This window comes from Erpetoichthys calabaricus, chromosome 9, assembly GCF_900747795.2.
Source record: "Erpetoichthys calabaricus chromosome 9, fErpCal1.3, whole genome shotgun sequence".
Classification (NCBI taxonomy): domain Eukaryota; kingdom Metazoa; phylum Chordata; class Cladistia; order Polypteriformes; family Polypteridae; genus Erpetoichthys; species Erpetoichthys calabaricus.
In genome coordinates, this window is record NC_041402.2 from 29,174,021 (window position 1) to 29,200,165 (window position 26,145).

At 39.3% G+C, this 26,145-nt stretch overlaps 1 protein-coding gene across 3 annotated transcripts in view; it reads right to left on the reverse strand.

Annotated features, from left to right (window-relative positions):
- Positions 1 to 26,145, reverse strand: part of LOC114657408 (rab GTPase-activating protein 1) — a 211,885-nt gene that overhangs the window by 136,238 nt on the left and 49,502 nt on the right. For all 3 annotated transcript variants that reach the window (XM_051931762.1, XM_028809212.2, XM_028809211.2), the window contains 5 exons: positions 13,924 to 14,081; positions 9,043 to 9,153; positions 2,644 to 2,710; positions 2,147 to 2,249; positions 1,274 to 1,443 (listed from right to left, as the gene is read on the reverse strand). In XM_051931762.1, coding sequence (XP_051787722.1) covers positions 1,274 to 1,443; positions 2,147 to 2,249; positions 2,644 to 2,710; positions 9,043 to 9,153; positions 13,924 to 14,081 — 609 coding nt within the window. The remainder of the gene's footprint in view (positions 1 to 1,273; positions 1,444 to 2,146; positions 2,250 to 2,643; positions 2,711 to 9,042; positions 9,154 to 13,923; positions 14,082 to 26,145) is intronic.

Below are 26,145 nucleotides of genomic sequence, written 5' to 3' on the forward strand. Positions count from 1 at the left end.
AATTTAAACACATCTTGAATCTATATAAAGGTACAATAAAAGTTAATTTTTTTGAGATTTTATTTTGTTTTATTTGTATATACATTTGTATTTATAATATAACCTTTATTTATTTGTAACTGACCAAAGAATTTACTCTATGTTCTCCTGTGAAACTTGAAAACTTTTAAGATTTTAGTTTTAGATTTTTAAAATTAAGATTTTATTTTATTTATTTGGAATTGACCAAAGAATTTAGCTGTGTGTTTTGTTTGTGTTCTCCTGTAACAGTTGAAGCTTTTGACTGGTCAGAAGTAAGATTTTAATTTATTATATGTAACTTGCATTTGAAATACAATTGTATAATGTTCTATACTATATCTGTCATGTTCAGCTTCTGACAAAAAGTAAACAATATTTAAACCAAAATAATCTCTATGATATCTCCAAATCTCACTTAAGGCTTGACAGAAATAGTGATTTGATTTTTATCGATAGACTGATATGAAAAAAATTTTCACGGTAAAATTTTTTTTTCCATATCATCCAGCCCTAAACTAAGGGTATGCAAACTTTTGAACTGGGACCATCTAATTATTTTACTTATTCCTATGTTTTGTTTAATTGTGCTATTCTGTGATGGCTTATAGTCTAATTTGGATTTGATTAAAAGTAAATAAAATGTGTTTTGCCTGATCAGTCATCTTTTCTTTAAAGTATTGAATACATCTTACAAATTCTGTCAGGGTATGTAAACTTACGAGCACAACTATATATACTGTGATGTGTGGGTCACAGATTTGCACAAGAGGAGGCGAGTCGAGGTTTCCAAAACAAAAGCAGTTTTATTGTTGTCAAAGCAGGAACATTATCAAAGCATTTATTCAAATGGGAGCTGTCAGTCAAACACACACAGCATGCAAGCAGGGATGATGATGTCATTCTGCACCTGCTCCCTTCTCAGATCAAAAGAACAGATAGCCTTCCTGCATGAGCATGGAGACAGAAAGGGAGCACATGGCCAGGTCAGTGGATGTTTTTAAATGTTCCCCGCATCAACCAGTGGGTAATAGAGACATTATGCGGGAAGTGTGTGAACTTGCACTGCTAGCAGACAACCAGTTGCTGCTTGGGTTAAAACTGAGTGAGGGATTATTGGGGTCTCAAAAATGGGTATTGGGGACTGGAAAACATTACTGGCAATAGGGCCAAGACAGCTACAAGTTAATGTAAATTTACATAAATATTCAACCTTTTTAATGTCTGAAAAAATTACAAGGAGGTATCAAGTCACCTGCTTTAGCTTTAAGTAGAATGTTTCTGTGTAACTCCTCTTGCTAAAAGGCCAAAACATTCTCTCATTGGGAGCACATACTCGAACTCTGGTTTCCAAAAGAAATCTTACAGGTTCTTCAACTTCAGTGATAACCAGATCAACCGCTGTTGTCATATACATCAGTTTATCTGTAAACAAACATAGTAACAATTATGATTCTGTAAAGCTGGTTTTATGGTTTTAAATCGGAGTTGAACATGTGCATTGTTTGTTCAAATGTCAGTGTTTTTCCTAGTCTCTCAGAAAGGTTCTAATCTATTTACCACCAAACTGTTTTTCTCAAATTGTTCTGGAAACAATATTTTATAAACCACAGTACAATTTCATTATTTAATTATTATAGTGTAATCACAAACAAAACAGCTCTGAAGATTTCTAAAATGATCAGGAAGATTTTAAAAGTTATATTAACATCACATTCTACCTTTCACTTAAAAAAACGGTCTTTTCTTACTTTTCATACTATTGTGGAAGGATGCTCATTTTATATCAAAAGGAGCAATGTCACATCAAAAAGCTAAATAAAAATACTACTTTTTCCAAAAACATTACTAAGGATAGAACATATTTTAGAAAAAAACCCTTTTGTTACTAACAGCACCAGCAAAAAAGAAAAGATGTATAGTACAAAGAAGTATTTAAAAACTTAAAACAATAATGGATCAAAAGAACAGTGCTTTTTTTAATGCAGCTTCTCTGGTCAAGAGACGTGAAATTTGCATATTCTCTTCCTGTGTGTGGGATTTTCTCTAGGCATTCATGCATCTTAGGTTAACTGGTAACTCTAAATAGGCTCATTATGAGCTAGTGTGTATTTATATGTTGATATACCTTTTGGGGTTTCTTCATTAACTGCTTGGAACTGTGGCGTATTAGGATTCCAGCTTCCAGTTATTACATAGGACTTTCCATCAGAACTTTTACCCATGGATTCCTAGAAATCATCAAAACACCATTAGCAATGTTCAATGCAGATTGTTTTAATAAAAGAAGGCATCAAATCCAAGCAAAAAAAGTGAGGAAGTAATGTAAAACACCTAAATATCAAACCTGCTTCTATAAAGTGTAAAACAAAGATGTTACCTACAGTACTCGGCTTTTCAAGCATTGTTAAGATTCAGTTCAGCAACAATGATAGTTATACATTGATAGTACTACACAAAAGTATACTGCTGTAAGTAATATGAAGAATGTAGGAAGAATCAATTCCTTTCTTTTCTTAACCTACTAAGAAAAAACACTGATATTTAAATTATACAAAGAAAACAAGAAAAACAGCATTTGATATTCAAACTATACATAGAAAATAAGAAAAATAAGTATCTCACCAAATCTAGCAAATGCATGTCGCTGTTGCGTACATCTTTGCCAGGACACAGTAGGAGTCCGAAACACCTGAAGACACAAAAAATAATTTTAACAATTATTTAGGAAAGTAAGTTCACATTACTAATATGCTTTCAGTAACTAAGAAATTGTAACTTAATGCTTATCATTTCCTAACTACGAAGATGAAAAAACATTACTGATGCATGTTGCTGTTACAGAGAGTAGCTTGTTAAATTTTATGTAAAACAATACAGTAATCCCTCCTCCATCGCGGGGGTTGCGTTCCAGAGCCACCCGCGAAATAGGAAAATCCGCGAAGTAGAAACCATATGTTTATATGGTTATTTTTAGAATGTCATGCTTGGGTCACAGATTTGCGCAGAAACACAGGAGGTTGTAGAGAGACAGGAACGTTATTCAAACACTGCAAACAAACATTTGTCTCTTTTTCAAAAGTTTAAACTGTGCTCCATGACAAGACAGAGATGACAGTTCTGTCTCACAATTAAAAGAATGCAAACATATCTTCCTTTTCAAAGGAGTGCAAAGCAAGCAGTCAAAAAAAAAATCAATAAGGCTTTTTGGCTTTTAAGTATGCGAAGCACCGCCGGTACAAAGCTGTTGAAGGCGGCAGCTCACACCCCCTCTGTCAGGAGCAGGAAAGAGAGAGAGAGAGAGAGAGAGAGAGAGAGAGAGAGAGAGAGAGAGAGAGAGATAGCGAGAGACAGATAAAAAAAATCAATACGTGCCCTTTGAGCTTTTAAGTATGCGAAGCTCCGTGCAGCCTGTCCTTCAGGAAGCAGCTGCACACAGCCCCCCTGCTCACACCCCCCTACGTCAGCGCAAGAGAGAGAGAGAGAGAGAGAGAGAGAGAAAGTAAGCTGGATAGCTTCTCAGCCATCTGCCAATAGCGTCCCTTGTATGAAATCAACTGGGCAAACCAACTGAGGAAGCATGTACCAGAAATTAAAAGACCTATTGTCCGCAGAAACCCGCGAAGCAGCGAAAAATCCGCGATATATATTTAAATATGCTTACATATAAAATCCGCGATGGAGTGAAGCCGCGAAAGGCGAAGCGCGATATAGCGAGGGATCACTGTATAGCTGTTTATGTGATATCTAAAACAAGCATTCTTTCCATAGTCATTGTGTTCTATTTTTAATACGCTGATATACTAAGACCAAAATTTCCATATTATCGCTATAATAAACTCTGGCATTGCCACATTGGGGTAGTCAATGAGTCAGCATGTCCTTGCTGAAGAATGACAAATATCAGAGATTCCTGCCCATGTTCTCAACTTTGAAAGTTGCACTGTATAATATCCACTATAACTTGGAAGATCATCCATTATATCACTTGTGTGCTTCGAGTGGCTGTGGCGAGTATCACCCTCACAAGTTTTATTTATTTATTCATCCCGATTCATATATGACATTTTATGTTTCCATTAAATTTCATTGGGGTTGCTAAATTAGTTTATTGGCTTAAAAAAACTTTTACTCAATAACCAAGACTTCAACCGTTCAAAATTGTACAGGAACTAAGGGAAAGTGAGCTTTCAAAGAGGTGAACAGTTTTCCAGGATCAGTGGATAGAATAATGCCACCTAAGCAAAGTGCATTTTTACCTCCCTTTATCCTCCAACCCCCAAAGCCAAGATTTATCCTTACTAGGCATAAAAGACAATTTAATTCACACATATTATATATTGGTACACATGCTTCATGATACAGTGCATTACAGTTCAGTGCATACTGAACAACATACAAAAATAATACATACTGTATACAGTATATTTTACATTTGGAAAAAATATAAAACAAGAAAATTACCTTTACAATAATAAAACACAAAGTAGGCACTAAAAACAATTTAAATGTTTAATGTGAAACTCATCCCGAAAGCTTATCTAAACACTTGTGTTAGTTTTTAACTTTGTTCTGCAAGCCAAAAGGCATGGTGCAATCTTAACAGACAGACATCAAACTGACACCTTAAACAGATTCCAGAAATTAACAAAATTTTACAAAATGGTATAATCAGAATATATCCAATGGGATATTCATGGGCGCTACAACATATAAATAATAATCCATCAATGATAATCAAAATAGTAATGCTCAAACTGGCGTAGAATAGGAGACACAGATATGGCAAAGTCAAAATAAACAGGACTGCAACTGTAGACTTTAAATGCACTGCTAAAGACAGACTCAAAGAATAAGCATCTCTCAAATAGGCTTACATTAAAACTCTGCAAATCCCGTCCTTGGTTACTCAGCATCACCAGTGACTTGATGATTGCACTCTTCACATTCACTGCTGCTCCTGCCATGCTAAAAAAGTTCTCCATTGCTAGAAAAACTGACGTTGTGCATTCATTGGATAATAACATTGCATCATTTCCATATAGCAGCAGCGATAGGTTGGGAACATGCACCGATAGCAATATGGTAAAGAGGAATCACCAGTACATGTTAAGAAATAATTATACTTCAATTTAACTGAATTTTTGATGTTATTAGGCTAATCAGTTTAGTTTAAAAAACATATTACAATTACTACCATTATTGTAAGCCACCTTGCACATTGACGTGTTAAATATCAAGTATTGTGGATAGGTCTGGCTCTGGATCATGCATGGCTTGAGTTAGATTAGATAAACTTTATTAATCCCTTGGGGAAACTCAAATGCATACAGCAACAGAAACATAAAAAAACAAGAATACATATTCACAGGACAGACAATACAATCAATCACTCAGTAAATAAATAAACTTAACAAGTACTTTGGGTAGAAGCATTGAATTGCTCGATAGTAGTGAGAGGAAAAGACCCCCAGGGGCGTATAACTCCATAAATAGTGACACTTGGTGTACTTGGTGCAGAAGATTGAGGAGGGGTTTATTTCAGCACGTGCCATCCCTTGGTGTCCAGCATCACGCCCCTTAACTTTCATAAAGGCGGCTGTCTACATCGCCAAATAGATTGGCTGGCTATGCTAATTCAGTATGTCTGATCTATTGTTCACTATAAGTATTATGCTCACTACTATATTTTATTTATTTGTACTAAGTTTATGTTTGATGGCTGTGTTCTTTGTTGATGTGTTTTTAATTTTTTGTACTAGTCTCTCTATAAAACCTGCTGACAAACCAAATTTACTGCTTGGGAAAATTTATTTGAATTTAATTGAATTGATTGTGTGTTAGAGCGGCACGGTGGCGCAGTGGGTAGCGTTGCTACCTCGCAGTTGGGAGACCTGGGGACCTGGGTTCGCTTCCCGGGTCCTTCATGTGTGGAGTTTGCATGTTCTCCCCGTGTCTGCGTGGGTTTCCTCTGGGCACTCCGGTTTCCTCCCACAGTCCAAAGACATGCAGATTAGGTGGATTGGCGATTCTAAATTGGCCCTAGTGTGTGCTTGGTGTGTGGGTGTGTTTGTGTGTGTCCTGCGGTAGGTTGGCACCCTGTCTGGGATGGGTTCCTGCCTTGTGCCCTGTGTGGGCTGGGATTGGCTCCAGCAGACCCCCGTAACCCTGTGTTCGGATTCAGCGGGTTGGACAATGGATGGATGGATGATTGTGTGTTATAAGTCAGAGAGTAGTTGCAGTGACAATAAGAAATGCTTGAGTCATTGGGGCTTTTGATATATGCTTCCTGTACTCTCAACACATGTATTTTCAATATCACATTACTGTGATTATTATAAAGCAGTGTCCATAATAATTTAGGCCACACTGATACAAGTGCAATGTTTGCATCACTTGTCCAAGCAACTTAACATTATTTTACAAAGATGATTTGTATCTTTGTATGCATTTGTATTTGAAGCTATTTAAATATATACATATTTTACTTCAAGAACAAAGTTAAATCCAGGTTTGCTGTAGCTTGGCACCAATTAAATGGGTTGGCTATGGATATTTTCGATACATGATTTCCATTATTAAACACGGTTTTTAGAATGTATCCCCTCCCTTAAATAAAGGTTCTATTATATTCATTTACCCAAATCTATAACAATTACATGCACAGGTTACAGTGTCCTCCATAATGTTTGAGACAAAGGCACATTTTCTCTTGATTTACCTATTTGCTCCACAGTTTTAAAATTACAAATCAAATAATTCATATGTGATAAATGAAAGTTTGCAATGTGTACTTTAAGGGTATTTGCATATATTTCAGTCACACCATGTAGAAATGACAACACTTTTTCTACATGGTCCCCCTATTTCAGGGCACCAGAATGTTTTTGCAACAGTAGGTATATAAAAACAGTCAGATTTAGTACTTTGGTACCTATCAATCTCATGCAATGACTGCTTGAAGTCTGCAATTCATACACATCACCATCTGCTAAATATCTTCTCTGGTGATGCTTTGCCAAGTCTCTAATGCAGCAATCTTCAGCTCCTGCTTGTTTCACTGGCTTAGTTTTCTCTTCAGCTTATAGAAGGCATGCTCAATTGAATTTAAATCAGATGACTGGCTTGGTCATTTTTTTCATGCTTTAACTCTCAAAAACTCCTGTGTTGCCTTAACAGTATGTTTGGAATCATTATCTTGTTGTAAGATGAGATTGAAGGTATTCACTGGAACTTGAGCAGATGTTTCTATATACCTTAGAATACACTTGGTAAATGCCATCAGCATTACATCATCAATGAAGATACGTGTGCCAGTACCTGTCGCAATCATACATGCCCAAGCAATAACACTCCAACCACCATGTTTAATAGATGAAATGGTATGCTTTGAATCATTTCCACATTTTGCTCTTGCCATCACTCTGATACAGGTTCATCTTTGTCTTGTCTGTCCACAAGACCTTTTTCCAGAATTCCACAAGCTCTTTTAAGTTCTATTTCTCAAATTGTAAATTTGCCATCCTGTTTTTGTGGCTAACTAGTGGTCTTCATCTTGCAGTGTTTCTCTCTCTGTTCATGAAGTCTTCTGCAGATAGTAGTCTCTGTAGACTACTACACATTTACCTCCTGAAGACTGTTTCTGATTGGTTGGACAGGAGTTTGGGGCTTTTTTTTTTTTTTTAACCATACTGAGGATCCATGCTCCCTGTTGCATTCAGAAGCCTCTTGAACCCAATACCATCAATAGTCATGACCGGGATGAGCTTGGCAGATGAGAATAAACACACACACACACACACACATACACACACACACACAAAGTAAGAGGCAGGTGAAATAGTGCCATAGTGCTTTTTATTACAATAACACTTTTTTTAAAAAACAGCCATCAAAAACAAATCAGTATCCAAATAAATTGTGCAGTGCTTCCATAAATGTTCAATAAATAATCCATTAAAATGAATAGTGTTCATGTGGAAGCTAAAATCAAGCAAATAAATAATCCATTAAAATGAGGATAAAAACAAGGCAGAAACTGCACCAGCTTAAAACAGCCAACTCCCAAGCGAGTCTTTGCAACTGAGGAAACGACACATCACATCAGTCCACCTTCAGCACCTGCTCCTAAGCCCAGACCTCGCAGCCTTCTATGGCCTTCTGCAGGGCATTATGTCAAACCTACAACTCCCGCTGTCAGGCTTGCAGCCCTGTGGTTCATGGCACCACCCACAGGATGCCTCTCTGAGCCTCAGTCCCCAACAGCTGTGCTGCCTCTCTCTGGCTCTCAGCTGCACTGGCCAGCCACCACCCCCCAAGCGCTGCTAACATTCACCCCTTGAGGGACTTCCTCCTGGCTGTTTGCCTTCTTTCTGTCTCATCCACTCGTACCGACTCTCTGTGGCTAACACTCGAGTGCAGCAATTAGAATTATTTATTTAAAAGATGTCAACCAGCCACAGACCTCATTTTACTACACAGCAGTGGAGGTCTTTCTTGGCCTGCCAGTCCCTTTCCATTGCAATTACTGAGCTCACCAGTGTGTTCTTTCTTCTTAGTGATGAACAAGATAGTTGATTTAGGCAATCCTGTTTTAACAATGTCTTGAAGGGTTTTATTCTTGTTTACCAGCCTCATAATGGCTTCTTTGACTTTAACTGGCACAGTTCTTGTCCTCATGTTTAACAATGGCTACTGACTCCAAAAAGTAGAAGCAAACCTACATATCTTATGCCTGAACTAATGAAGCAATAAAACACATCTGACAAATCACACCAGTGACACCAACTGTCCCAAATATTATAGTGCCCTGAAATGGGAGACCATGTATAGGAAGTGTATGTAAATACCCTTAAATTAAAGTCTTCAAGGTGCACTTTATTGTTCCAGTCATTACGGAGGGCACTGTAATACTAAATGCCCAGGTATCTTTACTATACAACAGTCTCCATTGACACTATTCATCTTATAAATTTATTTTGGTACAAAAACTGAAAAGTTTTAGCAAACAGTGGTATGCATTACCTTTCTATTTGTAGTTCCTTATTTGAAGTTTGTTGAACATATATGACAATTTTCTTGTCCATTCCAGGGCGTAATTTGAAGCACTGCTTATCCTTATCTTTCAGGACTGTACTATAAAAATTGAAAAAGGACACCCTTAGTCTACAAAAATAGCTAAATTGATCATATAAATATAAAGAAGTAATTACAGGTATACAACAGACTGTGACCCTAAATTGAAGCTTAAATAATTAAGAAAAACACAAAATCTCATTATGTATGAAGATAAAAAAAAACAGTTTGCCAAGGTTTCAAAATATGAAACACTGAACATGTAATACATAAAATTACCCCATTGCCTTATTTACTGTAAATCTTGTTTGGCAGCTTTAACTCAAAGAAGAATTAGCATAACTTCACATCATATAATAAACACTGAATGAATGACAGGGAAGTTTTTCTGGTTTATGAAGCATTTCTGGATGTGACTGACCATGACAAACTAAAACGTGCTTACATCTGCACAGACATTGTACTAGGTCTCTTACCGTACATTGTTATTAGGCATAGGTTGCATTTAGGCTATAAACATAAGCATCCATTATGAGGAAACCGGATAACTTTGTATATTGGCAGATGTATATTAACTTCAATATGTAAACATTCACAAAATCTACAAAACTGAACAATGAGCAGTAAAAGAAAATTAGTTCAAGATACAACCTACCCAAAACACTAATCACCTTCACCAATATTGAAATGAGCTCTCCAATTTAAAACCTTGACTTGATAAGAGCCACATGATTTCAATTGCACAGAAAAAGAAAACATTATTACTTTATCTTTCTCCTTATGCATGTAAAGCAAAGGGTGTTTCGAACAGCCAGCATTACTACCCCTATTCAAACCTACACCTGTATCTGATAAAAAAGAAGCAATAAAAGCAAGCTTCACAGAGTTCGGCAAGTGCTCTCTTAAAAAATACCATCTCTTTCAGAAAGATGTACAGGTGAACATGTGTGTCTACCCGTTTTACATCTGTACTACATTTGAATCCAGACCACAGGCATTTCAAGATTACATTCAGATCACATTTTGTAGTTTAAGCTTAGATCTGATTGTTAGTAAGAATCAAGGTCTTCGCAAAAGAAAACAAATCAGTTCTTCTGAAAAAAATAGTCACTAGCAAACTGACCTAGGAAAAAAAAATGCCAACTGTCAATTACCATTGTGTTCATGCACTTTCCAGTCAAAGCAGTCTAAATTACAAACATGAAAATACTAATAGCACAAGTCTACACTACACTGAAACACTCTGTGCATTCTTATCTGAGAAATATCTGGGCAAACTGAATGTTCAGATAGGTTTACCCATTATGCAAATGAGTCAATCAGTGTCAAAACAACAGATTTTAGAAAATGATCTTCATTATCTCATATTTGCTTCATATTTGCTAAAAATAATGTTACTATATCTAATACCTAGTGCGCAAAATTTTAGGCTTGTATATTATTACGTTTTTGAGATATAGGCGCTTTAAAAAAGTTTGGCCTATAGTTGCAAATTCACCTTTTTATGGCTTGCTGAAAATTTTATGAAAAAATTTCTTTTGTACTTTGGAGCTCTATATCACCACACTAAACTAAATAAACTTTTGTTAAGTATTACTCGTGTTAAAGTTCTTCTTTAGCAACCAGGTGCTTGCCTGATAGAAATCAAACATGGACAAAAAATCATTTCACTACTATATTTCAAATGCACATTGTCCATGTATGACAAACTCTACCATAAAAAGAATTACACCAATGTAAAGAGCTTGGGTTAATTAGTAAATGCACAAAATATGAAGATGGTACCTTGAACCAAACTATCAAGAACATCCATTTCATCAGGGCTGTGAAAAGAGGAAGTGTCAGAGTGGAAAAAACTGTAGACAAGATTTTCTAGGTCAGTCACCATTCTTTGAACAAGAGACAATCAATCAATCATTGTTCCACTCATGTCAAAACCATCTGCAAATCAGCAGAGTGGTCATATTTTCATTGTGGATTTGATGCAATGGATTAAACTGCTGTGAAATCAGAAGTCTGTGTCACAGGTGCAAATCCTAAAGATCATTGATGCACCACTTTCATCAGTGGGTAGGCAGTATAAACATACAAAAGATGCTGAAAAGAAAATCTGTGTATTGTTCTAACTCTTACTAAGTTGACACTATTTCTTTGTTTAAAGTGCATAACTCAGTTATAATAATAATAATAATTCATTACATTTAGATAGCGCTTTTCTCAGTACTCAAAGCGCTATCCACACAGGGAGGAACCGGGAAGCGATCCCACAATCTTCCACAGTCTCCTTACTGCAGAGCAGCAGCACTACCACTGCGCCACCTGTGAGGACTGCGAAAAGCGTTGTTAACAGGGAGAAGCGGCAACAACTTGCGTGCGCCAGCGTCCCCTCACATTTACCAATATGGCAGACTAAAAACTATTAGACATAAAATACATACATTAAATCAGATCCATTTTTATAATTGCATTACACAGGTCTGTGATTATAAGGAGTATGCCTGGGACTAGAATTAGATACCTTATGTCATCTTAGTCCTTTTATTGTTACTGGCACTTTCCTCCACATGTTTTGGGAATGTCTTCCAGCTACAGCACTCTGGTGCTATGTGGCTGAATCCGTCTTTACAATTATCTTTTTCACCATTCATTTATTCCTTCAAGTTCTTCTCCTAAAAGACCTTTCTTCTTTCTCCTCACTTTCCCTTTCTTTCTTCTAGTGCAGGGTTTTAATGACTCCAACAATTGCAGCTAAGTTGCTTTTAGCCTCTGACTGGAAACCACCTGCCCTTGTTTTTCCTGTAATTCAGAAGTTTTCATTTACAATCTTACCCTTCTTGAACATTTTGAATCTCCAATCAACAACTCTACATGCTCTACTATCCACAAATGGCTTCATTCTGTTCAGTTAGTAAAGAGCTGGTTGGGGGTTGCTCCATGAGGCAGTTTCTCCTGTCCATCTCCTTTCCTCTTCTTTTTAGTTTTTACATAGCCCCAAAAATCAATTATTTTTTGTTGGTTTCCTTTTACTTTAATTCTTTTTCACTTTATGAATAAAAATTTGATCATAAAAAACAAATTAGTAGTAAGTCTCTGTAGTTTACATTTCTCTTTGTAGTAAAACAGAGCACGTTTGATACCTTTGTAAATACAGTATAGTTTGATTTGAACAACCAACCATGAACTTTATGCTGCTCCAACATCTCTTCTGTTCAGTCCACATATATACTGAGGTTTATGTTTTGATTCATTACACACTGACATTTGTATGTTACTTCTGTAAGTACTGTTTTGGTTAATGCTCTAATAATATAAAATTTCAAAAATTTAAGTAATTTAACAACATTGTTTCAAAAAACAGAAATGAGACATTATGTTACCTGGGCATATTTATTTATACCAGTTAAGGCCATAACAAAACATTCTGTGCAATTTGTTTTATTTATTTATATTTTTAAAAATTTATTCTGCTTTCCACTCCACTCTTGCTCATTTCCAGAGACTGTTCCATTTCACAACACGACCTTAAACTTGCAGTCTCTCTCACTCTCATACAAACAATCCTTTAACACTGCACAGGGCTCTCTTTGAAATCCACCTTGACATCAGTCTGGAGTGCCTACTGTTCCACTAGCTAAGCCAATATCTTGATTCCTTCAGACTGTGACGCATGTTAAGTCCACTGTTTCATGTCTATCGGTCAGGTAGCTATTACATTATCCTCCAGGCCAAGGGCTCCACATGAAATGCAGAATATTGAACAAGAAATTAAAGAAAGCATCTACCGCATTTAATATACAAAGTGAAATTAATATGGTAACCACATACTTAATCTACAGTAAGAAATGACTGAAGGCCACAGGTTGTTTGGCTTGTGTGTCCAAAACTCTTGAAGTACCAATGTTATAGAAGACACAAAATTGCTCCCTCATTAAACTCAAACTGATACACACTTCTGCCCATTTAACTACCATTTTCTGGATTCACTCAGGTTATCCAGATGTTACTCCAATTTAGGGGTATTGGAGTAGACATTTTTAATGCAGTGACCTTATTCTAACCCTGGGTCATGGGGGTACAGTACTAAAAGATACATACGGATAATATAAATTCCTACATAAACAAATAAAATATAAAGCATGACTGTCAAAAGTATAAATATATTTAAAGGAAACTCATACAATAATAATACAAAAGTGTTTTTCTTTAATATTATTTCGTATTTGTCTGACACCTTTCCTTCACTCATCTTATAAGAACTGGAATACATGGCAAACAACTTTTTTTTTTTTCTTCTTCAAATACAGCACAAGCAAGTCCTGTGACTATAGGGTCACGCAGCGAGTCAGATGCAAAATATGAATCAGTAGCCTTTAGTTTTAAAGAAAAATGTTTTATTCACTACAGCATACACATTTACAAAATGTATTAAATGATTACAGTGTGTCCAACTGTTGCTGACACAAACATGCAGGTTGTGATTCTTAACCACTGTGCTATTCTCACACAGACTCTAATATGCCTTTCTAATGATATCATAAAAAATATATCAACCTTGATTCCCAGCAGTTTCCTCTCAAGCATCTGGACCGTTGAATGTTTTCTTATTTGATTTCGCAATGTCATCTATCCCTTCTCTCAAATGTCCAAAACTAACACTGCTTTACTTTATATGTAACATTAGGGTTTTTGAGAAGTGAAGTCCTACTGTTCTCTTAGTGCCTTGATTTTAATAGCAGCTGTATTTATAAAAAAAAATTTAAAATCTACACAACTGCCATGAAGAAACAACACAGTGAGAGGTGCAATTTATTGTAACACTGTAAGATGTACCTGAACGAGCCTTTTCCATCGTCTTCTTTAATTTCTAAGGAAACCGTAAATGTGAAGACATTGCTGTCAGGGGTTAATGGAGGAGGATTTGCAGACAGTGGAGTTTTGTTGGCTGACCTTCGAAAAGCAGTAGCAAAGCTGTACAATATCCGACTAACCTGGTGAAGTATAAAAAAAAAAAAAAAAAAAAAAAAACTTTAATAATTAAAAAAAAACATATTTAACAGTTATAACAGCTTTGATCTTCTGAACACAAAACCAAAATAAAGAATCAAAAGCATTATGTTTTTCCACAATGGTTAAGGATAATCAGGGAAACAAATTCAATTAAGGATTAAAGGGTGCAGTGTAGTTTAATTAATATTCATAGCAGGGAATTTTTTTTTTATTAGTAAAGATAAGGTATAATACAAAAACAAGTTAAGACTGCATAGGAGATTTTAGTATGAAAATACCTCTTTAAAGGTTAAATAACTATAACCTATGGATTGATACCGGTCTATACATCATTTTATTAAGGCTAAAGCTTGGTTAAGAGTTACATAAAATGAAATAGAACTGGTATATTTACAAAGAAAAGTTTAGAATAAACTAGATTTACCAAGATAGACAAAAGGTAAGCTGGTAGTAGTAATGACCTTACCTTCCAAGAAAATTTTTTTTTTTAAGCTAATAAGAAAGAATATACACAACATACAGAAACATCAGAATGCCACCTTAACTGAATAAACAAGTCTGCAATAAAGAAAATGAGACACAAAGAAATAAAAAATCTATGGCATCAGCTTGCGATAATGGTAATTTTGAGTACAGGTAGTCCCCAAGTTACGGATATCCGACATACGAACGGGGCCGCAGCTGCTCCTTCATCTGTCTGGGGGACGCGATGTCATCTTCAGCCTGGGGATGCTGCAAGCGGTGGCTGGAGGGGGAGATTTTGCTGCTCGTGTAGTGTAGTGTAGTGTCTCTCGAGTGGCTCCGGTTGATGAATTAGGCGGTGGGAGCCGCACCCCATTCATTCTCAGTGGTCCATAGTCACCGGGGCCACAGCTACTGCTCGTGTGCAGGACGGAGGCTTGATGGGACGGTTTGCTGCCCGCCCACCACGCCTCCGCAGCTACTGCCCCTGACTGCCCCGTTCGTTCTCAATGGGCGGCTGGTGATGCTGCAAGCGCTGACCCGGTTGTGGCTGAACGGAGGCCATTGAGGGTAAATGGGGTGATGGGGGGCAGCATTGTATAGTGTCCCTCAGGTGGCTGCCTGTTGAATGGGGGTGGTGGTGGGCGGGTGGTGAATCGTCCCTCGCCATCCCAATTCATTCTCAACAGCAAGCCTGCTTGTACTGTTACATACATAGCAGGAAGTTGTCTCTCGTTCAGTACGCTAGACATGACGATGAGGGGTGCCTTCCTGCTGTGATAGCGTGTACAGTGCTGTGCAGAAGAGCTAATCTTAACCTTTTGTCTTCACCCTTCAACAATGTCTCTGAAACACAAATCTGATGCAAGTGCTGGTGATACAGTAAAGAAGAGAAAAACCATCACCATGGAAAATAAAGTAGAAATAATAAAAAGGTCAGAGAGAGGTGAAACTCCATCATTCATTGGCAGAGAACTTGGTTACAGTAGGTCAACAATAACATTTACTAAAATAATTGTGCCTGTTCCGACTTACATACAAATTCAACTTAAGAACAATCCTACCACCCCTATCTCGTACGTAACCCGGGGACTGCCTGTATTAACATACTAAAATAGGTAGAGGAAAAAGGAGGATAACAGTTAATATTAGTAAAACAATAGATCCATTGAAGGGCGGCACGGTGGCACAGTGGGTAGCGCTGCTGCCTCGCAGTTAGGACACCCGGGTTCGCTTCCCGGGTCCTCCCTGCGTGGAGTTTGCATTTTCTCCCCGTGTCTGCGTGGGTTTCCTTCGGGCGCTCCGGTTTCCACCCACAGTCCAGAGACATGCAGGTTAGGTGGATTGGCGATTCTAAATTGGCCCTAGTGTGTGCTTGGTGTGTGGGTGTGTTTGTGTGTGTCCTGCGGTGGGTTGGCACCCTGCCCGGGATTGGTTCCTGCCTTGTGCCCTGTGTTGGCTGGGACTGGCTCCAGCAGACCCCCCGTGACCCTGTGTTCGGATTCAGCAGGTTGGAAAATGGATGGATGGAATAGATCCATTGATCCTTTCTCAAGTACCCCCAGGCCTAAATAAGAGAAAAATAGGATTGAACTCTGGAAAGGATGACAGACATGCACACACAATATTACGTGGTCAACTCAGAATCAGCCAAACATTCACATCTTTGAATATTCGGATAACGAAACCAAAGTCAGATCTCTAGAATTATGAAGTAGCAGGTTAAATAAATACAACTGCATTAGAGCTGCAACAACTAATCAACATTATCAACAGTAATAGACTATTAAAAATGTTGGCAACAATTACTTTTATCGATTAGCAAATTACGTCATTAGGCCTAATATGTTGTGATATGCAATTGCATCACTTAATGCAGTTGTGAATGCATTTGAAAAAAGGCAGACGGTAAGCAAGTGGCAGAAAAGACACTGTGGCCTAAAACTCAGAGTTTGTCACATTTCATTCTGAATGCAGAAAAAAAAGGTTGTGAATTGCAAAGTGTGTATGTCTGAATTCATACAACACGAGAACACATCGGAGATGTACAAACATTTGAACAGGAGACATACTGGTACAGGCTCTCCGGAGGAGTAAGACTAGCCATCATCCCAATAAGTTGACTGTTATTTTAGCATTATGTGATACAGGTAGAAGAACAAATGTTTGCTAGGCATAATGATGAATTTTGGTTTGAAGTGAGGAATAATTTGAGTCATAGACCAGCCCTATACAAGGCACTAGCAAATGCGACAGTTTTATGATAAGCAACTAAAAAAAGGTGTTGTGTTTATTTGTGTCATAAGCCACTAACTGGGACCCACAATCACTCTGCTAAATTATGGTTCTGCATTATATGCTTGCATTCACATGTAATGTTAGCATGTGTGTGCTTACAAAAAAAAGGCTGCAAAGAAACTTAAGTACCTGTCTAAGCCAAAAACTTTTTTTCAGTTCTGTGTGCAAATGAAATCAAAAACTCAGAGAGAGTGCAGCAGTGAATCCAACAGCACATCAACCGTGACTGAAAGGCATCTCTCTCATTCTTAGTCAAAAGGTAGGAGTAGGGTGGAGAAGCTAAATTTCTAGACTAGTCATATACCAAATGACATGCGGCAGTGTGCTGGCTGAAAGCAAAGGTGCCTGAGAATCTGCGGTGGTAAAAAGTTTCCAGACACAAAAAAGATGAATGGTGATGCAAAAAGAAATGAATTTTCACTTAAAATAAACTTGGCATGTTACACAGCAAAGGGAGAAATGAGTTTCAAACAAATTAAACCACTTGCTTTGTTTTAGAAGGAAAATAGTCTGGACATTTCCCCAACATAGGATAACTAATTTCTAAACATTAAAGAAGACTCAACAAAAAACTTCATTTACATGCTTAATTCTGAAGTGTGTATTTAGTATGATTCTGCATACATAAGCCACATTGTGAGTGTGTGTGTTCATTGCTCAACCAGAGCCAGAAGTGCAACTAAGTTCTTTACTCCTATTTATTACCATTTTGTTTTTAATGTATTATTATATAAATGTGATAGAAAAACCTGTATTTTTTAAATATCTACAGTACAGGTCATCTATATGTGCAGTGTCATTCGTAAGGACTGTTCCATCAGCCACCCTAACTTTTCGAGGAACAGATTTGGATATGCGTAATGCTTCAATTCCTCTGCAAGCAGGACATGGGTCATTAGACCATAGATGGTGCGTCACTTGTTCACAGATTCCTCTAACAAACACCTCCTTATCTGCCCTCAGAGCCCTTGCAGCTGTAATTCTCAGTTCCTGATGCAGACCGGAGTTGCCATCAAGCTGTGCACTGCAACTCCTCTGGATGATATCCAGAGTGCCCTGTGAGATGAAACACCTCTTTCTGGGAATACTGGCAACACCAAAACAACCCTCAGCAACCTTCAGGGTCTTGTCACAGAAGGTCTCCCACATCACATTAGGATCGGCAGTCACACCCAAATCTGTAAATTTCTCAAACAAACTGAGTGCAAACTCATCAGAAACAGTCTGATCTTAGAGTCTGGCCAGGTCCAGCCTCATTTTCCTAGTAGGTGGCAACCTACAGGACCTAAGCTGGATCTTCAGAATAGGAACAACAAGTCTGTGGTCAGAATTTACAAACTGGGCACTTCTGTAAGAGCCTCCAGCGTCTGCCCACAATGATGGGGTCGATTTCCGTTACCACACCACCAGTACTAGAGTACCAAGTCCAACAGGTAGTTCATTTAAAAAAAATACATTTCTAAAAATTTTAAACAAATCAGTTTATTTAGTGAAAAGTTCCATCTCATGAATTTTGTGTTTCATTTCAAATAATTTGTTTTAAACAATCCAACCAATCGATTAATCAAAAAAAAATGATCACCAAATTAATCGATTATCAAAATAATCATTACTTGCAGCCCTAAAATGCAAGCCACTGAAAGAAAGAAAAAAAAAATTAGATTAGGGCAAATCAACAGGGCTGTAGAAGCATATGACTACAGATGGCCTCAATATGTACGAGGCAGCAGTAAATTCACATGGGTGACTAAAGATTAGCCAGTTACCACTGATTTTGAATGTTAGAAAATATGAAAACAAATTCATCATTTACATCAGAATTATGAAAAATGGACAAATAATTTAAAAAGGACGAGAAACAATATTTACCCTTATACAATACACACCCCCAGCTAGGCAGTGACCTGAGGTGTTAAGCAAAAAAAAAAAAGACCAAAGTCCAGCTGAATTTACCAATAGAGTAACTACCAAAACTACAACTCAGGAGTACATACTCCAAAATGCAGGGTTCCTATTTTTCTTTATGTCTTTTATCAATGGGTGTGATATAACAGGCAACAATGACATCGGCATATGAATGAATTAGAAACCAACACAAAAATATACCATGATAGTGTTTAACTGTAATTTAAAATATTGCAAAAACAATTTGTCATCACAAAAAAAATCTTGTGTTGAAGAAAAGGTCAGATCAGTTCAGGTTGGGGAGTATGCACTGGTACAGCGCGTTGCAGCAACCACCACATGAAGAAAAAGCTCAGAATCCAGGTTGGCAACCTCCCAGGCAGACACGTGGTCCATTCCCACACTTCAAAAATGACCCTCGATCTTCCACAGCCAGGTGTTACATGGTCATCCCCATGGCCTGGCTGTAGCTGACGCTTCCTCACAATACAGGTAATGTGCCTCATTTGGGACTCCATGAACAACCGCTCACTCGACACAAAGTCAAACCAGTGGTACTGAAGGATTCTCCAAAGAGACAGCACCAAAGGAGTCCAGTCTTCATCTCAAGTCACTGTATAGCGTCCATGCCTCGCAACCATAAAGCAAGACAGGAATCACCAGGACTCTAAAGACTTGGACCATTGTCCTTTTGCATAGATATTGGGAGCGCCACACACCCCTTCCAGTGACCTCATGACCCCCCAAACACACTGCTGATGGCTGTGCCTAAGAGGTCATTAAAAGCATGGATCTTTGTTTGTATCCAGGACACTCGCAAGCTCAAGACACTCAGACTCCTTCCTCAGTCTCTCAAGAACCCCGATCAGAGCCTCCATTGACACCGCGAAGATCACAGCTTAGTCAGCAAAGTCAAGTGAAGACCCTGCCCAACACCTAGTCCATGCAAGCACTGAACAAAGTAGGAGCAAGAACCAGAGAATCAACTGGGAAAAACGCAGAGATTCTGCCTCCACTCTGCACAGAACTCACAGTACCAGTGTACAGGCCGGTCGTGATATCCAGCGACCTTCAGGGGATCCTGCAAAGCCACAGGATGTCCCACAGGGCAGTTCAATCAACTGAGTCAAATGCTTTATCGCTCTGCCGATATTCATGTTTGTTTGTCAGTGCCAGGATGCGGTCAATGGTAGACCTCTTAGGTGTAAAAGCAGACTGTTCCAGTTGCTGGTAGGTGAGCAAGTCATCACGGATCCTATTGAGAATGACCCAAGCAATGACCTTACCCAGCACAGAGAGCAGTGTTATCCCCCTGTAGTTGGCGCAATCCAGGCGATCACTCTTCCCTTTCCAGAAAGGGATGACAAGACCCATTTTCCAATCAGTTGGAATGACATCAGTCTCCCAAATGGAAGCAAAGACTACTTGCAATGCCAGGAGGACAGCCTTACCGCCAGCCTGGAGAAGTTCACCCCAGATACCACAGATCCCTGCAGCCTTCCCTACCCTCAGCTGGTTCACCACCTGTGCAATTTCAGTGAGACTGGGAGGTTCACAGCTAATTGGAGGATCAGCCTCAAGAACCATGGACCCAGAGATTTCCAACGTCCTAGCTGGAGGATCAGCTGCTCAAAGTAGCTAGCCCAGTGGGTCACAACTGAACTTGAAAGGACCTTAACAATAATAGGAATACTAAGTTCTTAGACTGACAGGAAATTATACACTGGCATGAATATTGGTCCCAATCAGTAAGGACCATTATATAAACAGAACATTATGAAACACAAAAGGTAAAAATTAAGTGATGATGGCCAAACTAATGTTGTGGAAAAAACAACTGCGTTAACAGAATGTCAATATTGAATTAGGAATGGAAACAATTATACAAAACTGGGAAGTTATCTCACTAACATTTAATGCAATGTCGAGATCTACACATCACCGCTCAACTACAACAATTTTGATATTTCAATATAACAGAATTATTTCTCTTTTTTCTACAGTTACAAAGCTGTTATTCTAACTATCTAAGATTAATCGCCTGCCTTTTCACTTTTTCACAGATTTAATTATTCAGCCCTTATTGAATATATCTGCAACTCTGTCTAAGTACACAAATGATAGCAAATACTACGACAGGCAGTAGGGAAAAACATTGAAAACCCTCTTAAAAAAGGCAAAGACATGGAAATTGTCATTTAATGTTGAGTCTTCATAAACATGCTGCCTTTTTACATATGCCATGACAGCTAATGTGCTTTGAAGTGACAATGAGGATTGCCATCTCTCAAATATCCATATAAAAATTTTAGTGGTACTGGAATATAAAATAAACACTTCTGCAAAGGTATAAACAAAACAAGTTTACTTTTATTCAAGAAAAAAAACTGAATAAAAAAAAAATTCAAGTGACAACAAGATACCAAGAAGACAGGATTCACCAGCGTTTGTGTGTCTGCTTATATCTCATCAGCAATAGCTTTTACAAATCACAAAAAATTACACCAGGTGTTAGAGTCAAATCAAATGTTTATTTTTATTATACAATCATATGAAAAAGTCTGGGAACCCCTCTTAATTCTTTAGATTTTTGTTTATCATTAGCTGAGCTTTCAAAGTACCAACTTCCTTTTAATATATGACATGTCATATGGAAACAGTAGTATTTCAGCAGTGACATTATGTTTATTGGATTAACAGAAAATATGCAATATACATCATAACAAAATTAGACAGGTGCATAAATGTGGGCACCCCAACAGAGATATTACATCAATACTTAGTTGAGCCTCCTTTTGCAAATATAACAGCCTCTAGCCACCTCCTATAGCCTTTGATGAATGTCTGGATTCTGGATGGAGGTATTTTTGACAATTCTTACATACAAAATCTCTCCAGTTCAGTTAAATTTGATGGCTGCCGAGCATGGACAGCCTGCTTCAAATCATCCCATTGATTTTTGATGATATTCAAGTCAGGGGACTGTGAAGGCCATTCCAGAACATTGTACTTCTCCCTCTGCATGAATGCCTTTGTAGATTTCGAACTGTGTTTTGGGTCATTGCCTTGTTGGAATATCCAACCCCTGTGTAACTTCAACTTTGTGACTGATGCTTGAACATTATCCTGAAGAACTTGATGATATTGGGTTGAATTCACCTGACCCTCGACTTTAACAAGGGCCCCCAGTCCCTCAACTAGCACACAGCATGATGGAACCTCCATCAAATTTGACAGTAGGTAGCAGGTGTTTTTCTTGGAGTGTGTTCTTCTTCTTCCACCATGCTAAGCACTTTTTGTTATGACCAAATAACTCAATTTTTGACTCATCAGTCCAAAGCACTTTGTTCCAAAATGAATCTGGCTGGTCTAAATGAGCATTTGCATACAACAAGCGACTCTGTTTGTGGCGTGAGTGCAGAAAGGGCTTCTTTCTCATCACCCTGCCATCCAGACAGACAGACAGACACTTTATCAGTATGCTGCTGCTGGAGTATGTGAATTTCCCCTTGGGATTAATAAAGAAAATATTAAATTAAAAAGTGATAACAATGCAGGTATACAGACAGACAATAACTGAATAATGTTAATGTTTACCCCCCAAAGGGTGGAACTGAAGAGTCGCATAGTGTTGGAGAGGGACGATATCCTCAGTCTGTCAGTGGAGCAGGACAGTGACAGCAGTTTTGTCGCTGAAGCTGCTCCTCTGTCTGGAGATGATACTGTTTAGTGGATGCAGTGGATTCTCCATTATTGACAGGAGCCTGCTCAGTGCCCGTCGCTCCGCCACGGATGTCAAACTGTCTAGCTCCATGCCATACAATAGAGCCTGCCTTCCTCACCAGTTTGTCCAGGAGTGTGTCCCTCTTCTTTATGCTGCCTCCCCAGCACACCACCGCGTAGAAGAGGGCGCTGATAGCGTCTTACTGCAGATGTTTAAGGACACCAGCCTTCTAAGGAAGTATAGTCGGCTCTGTCCTTTCTTACACAGAGCATCAGTATTGGCAGTCCAGTCCAATTTATCATCCAGCTGCACTCCCAGGTATTTATAGGTCTGCACCCTCTGCACACAGTCACCTCTGATGATCACGGGGGTTCATGAGGGGCCTGGGCCTCCTAAAATCCACCACCAGCTCCTTGGTTTTGATGGTGTTCAGGTGTAGGTGGTTTGAGTCGCACCATTTAACAAAGTCCTTGATTAGGTTCCTATACTTCTCCTCCTGCCTACTCCTGATGCAGCCCACGATAGCAGTGTCGTCAGCGAACTTTTGCACGTGGTAGGACTCCGAGGTTTTACTGGAAGTCCGATGTATATAGGCTGAACAGGACTGGAGAAAGTTCAGTCACCTGCGGTGCTCCTGTGTTGCTGACCACAATGTCAAACCTGCAGTTCCCAAGACGCACTTACTGAGGTCTGTCTTTAAGATAGTCTACGATCCATGCTACCAGGTATGAATCTACTCCCATCTCTGTCAGCTTGTCCCTAAGAAGCAGAGGTTGGACGGTGTTGAAGGCGCTAAAGAAGTCCAGAACATAATTCTTACTGCACCACTGCCTTTGTCCAAGTGGGAGAGGGATCGGTGTAGCATGTAGATGATGGCATCCTCCGCTCCCACCTTCTCCTGGTATGCAAACTGCAGAGGGTCATGTGTGTGATGGACCTGTGGCCTCAGGTGGTGAAGCAGCAGCTGCTCCATGGTTTTCATCACATGCGACGTCAGAGCAACAGGCCGGAAGTCATTCAGCTCACTAGGATGTGATACCTTTGGGACTGGGGTGATGCAAGATGTTTTCCAAAGCCTCGTGACTCTCCCCTGTTCCAGGCTCAGGTTGAAGATGCGCTGTAGAGGACTCCCCAGCTACAACACACAGGCCTTCAGCAGTCGTGGTGATACTCTATCTGGACCCGCTGCTTTGCTGGCACAAAGTCTCCTCAGCTCTCTGCTTACCTGGGCTGCTGTAATTGTGGGCTGGGGTAAACTCTCTCCTATGCCGGTATCTGCAGAAGGATGGGTGGAGGGTGCAGTACTTCGAGGTGAGAGTGAGAGTGGGTTAGGGTGGTCAAACCTGTTAAAAAATTTGTTCATCTGGTTTGCTCCCTCCACATCTCTCTCGATGGTGGCACTCCGCTTCGAGCTGCAGCCAGTGATGATCTACATCCCATCCCACACTTCCTTCATGCTGTTATACTGCAACTTCTGCTCCAGCTTTCTCCTGTACTGCTCCTTTGCCGCCCTGAGCTGGACTCGGAGTTCCTTCTGCACGTGCTTGACCTCATGCTGATCACCGCCCTTTCTTCTGGTTCAAAAGGCCCTTGATGTCACTTGTAATCCACGGCTTGTTGTTAGCATAGCAGCGTACTGTTCTTACTGGAACTACAATGTCCATACAGAAGTTGATGTAGTCAGTAGTGCAGTCAACAACCTCCTCAATGTTCTCACTATATGATCCCTGCAGGATATTCCAGTCCGTAGTCCCAAAGCAGTCTCTCAGAGCCTGCTCTGCCTCAGGGGACCACTTCCTGAATGAGCGTGTGGTTGTAGGTAGCTCCCTCACTCTTAGTTTGTAGTGAGGCTGAAGCAGAACCAGGTTATGATCTGCTTTCGCAAGCGCAGGCAGCGGGGTGGTGCTGTATGCATCTTTAACGTTTGCATACAGTAGGTCAATAGTCCTATTTCCCGGGTGTTACAATCCACATACTGGGAGAAGGCAGGTAATGTTTTGTCCAGCGTTACATGGTTGAAGTCTCCAGTGATTAGCAAAAGTGACTCGGGGTGTTGTGCTTGTAATTTAGCCACATCGGAATGGATGATGTCACCCGATATCTCCACGTCCGCCCAAGGAGGGATGTATAAAATAACAACAATGACGTGTCCAAACTCTCTGGGCAAGTAATAGGGACGCAGACTTATGGCGATGTCCCTGCAGCAAGTGGAGATTTTAACGTTAACATGTCTAGAGTTGCACCATCTTGTATTGACATAGAGTGCAAGTCCTCCTCCTTTCTGCTCCTGCAGGTATTTGCGTCTCTGTCCGCTCTAACTTTGCCAAACCCGGGTAGCTCCACGTTAGCATCTGGGATGTTAGTTGTTTGCCACATTTCACTAAAACACAACAAACTGCATTCTCTGTAGGTCCTGACATTTTTCACCAGTGCAGCCAGTTCGTCGATTTTATTTGGTAGTGATTTCACATTTCCCAGGATCACAGAAGGCTTGGCTTTTATCTTAGCACCCGCTCTGCTGCCACGATACGGCCTTCTTACCTCGTCAGGTAAACAGGGAACCACACCGGCGCGGGCATTTGTTCTCAGCGCTTGAAGTTGACTACTTGAATAGACGAGTCTCGGCGTGTAAAATTCCATGTCCAAGTAGTAAAAAGTGTCCAGGGAACGAGTCCACATAAAAGAAAGTGGTAGGAGTTAACAGTGAAATAGAGAAAAAGATAGAAAAGTAAAGTCATACACAGAGCTGCTGGAACAGCTGCCACTCGTGGCGGTGCCTAATGATGTTTTTTGTGTAAATTGCGCTGAATTGTAGAACGATGTACAGATACACCATCTGCAGCAAGATGTTCTTGCAGGTCTTTGGAGGTGATCTGTGGGTTGTCTGTAACCATTCTCACAATCCTGCGCATATGCCGCTCCTGTATTTTTCTTGGCCTGCCAGACCTGCTGGGTTTAACAGCAGCTGTGCCTGTGGCCTTCCATTTCCTGATTCCATTCCTTACAGTTGAAACTGACAGTTTAAACCTCTGAGATAGCTTTTTGTAGCCTTCCCCTAAACCATGATACTGAACAATCTTTGTTTTCAGATCTTTTGACAGTTGCTTTGAGGATCCCATGCTGTCACTCTTCAGAGGAGAGTCAAAGGGAAGCACAACTTGCAACTGACCACCTTAAATACCATTTCTCACGATTGGACACACCTGTCTATGAAGTTCAAGGCTTAACGAGCTAATCCAAAATTACAAGGGGACCCAAATTTTTGCACAGACAGTTTTTCACATTTGATTTAATTTCACACAACTAAATACTGCTTCACTAAAAATCTTTGTTCAGAAAATACCCAAGTACTCAGATGTTGCTAGGAAATGAAAGACATACCACTGGTATCTTTTTTGTTGAAAGTGGAGTAAATTATTATGCAGGCTGAAAGGGGTTCCCAAACTTTTTCATATGACTGTGTAACAGTAATAATAATAGCACCTCACTACTCAAAACGGTAAATGCGGGGAGGATGCAGGGTTGAACCCATAACCTCTTGATTATGAGGCAGCAGTTCTTACCTTTGCACCAACCAAGCAGACATGTCTGCTTTGTGTTGATTGATATTTGGGCTTCAGTTTTTAGACACTGACAGCAAAATGTAAATTGAATAA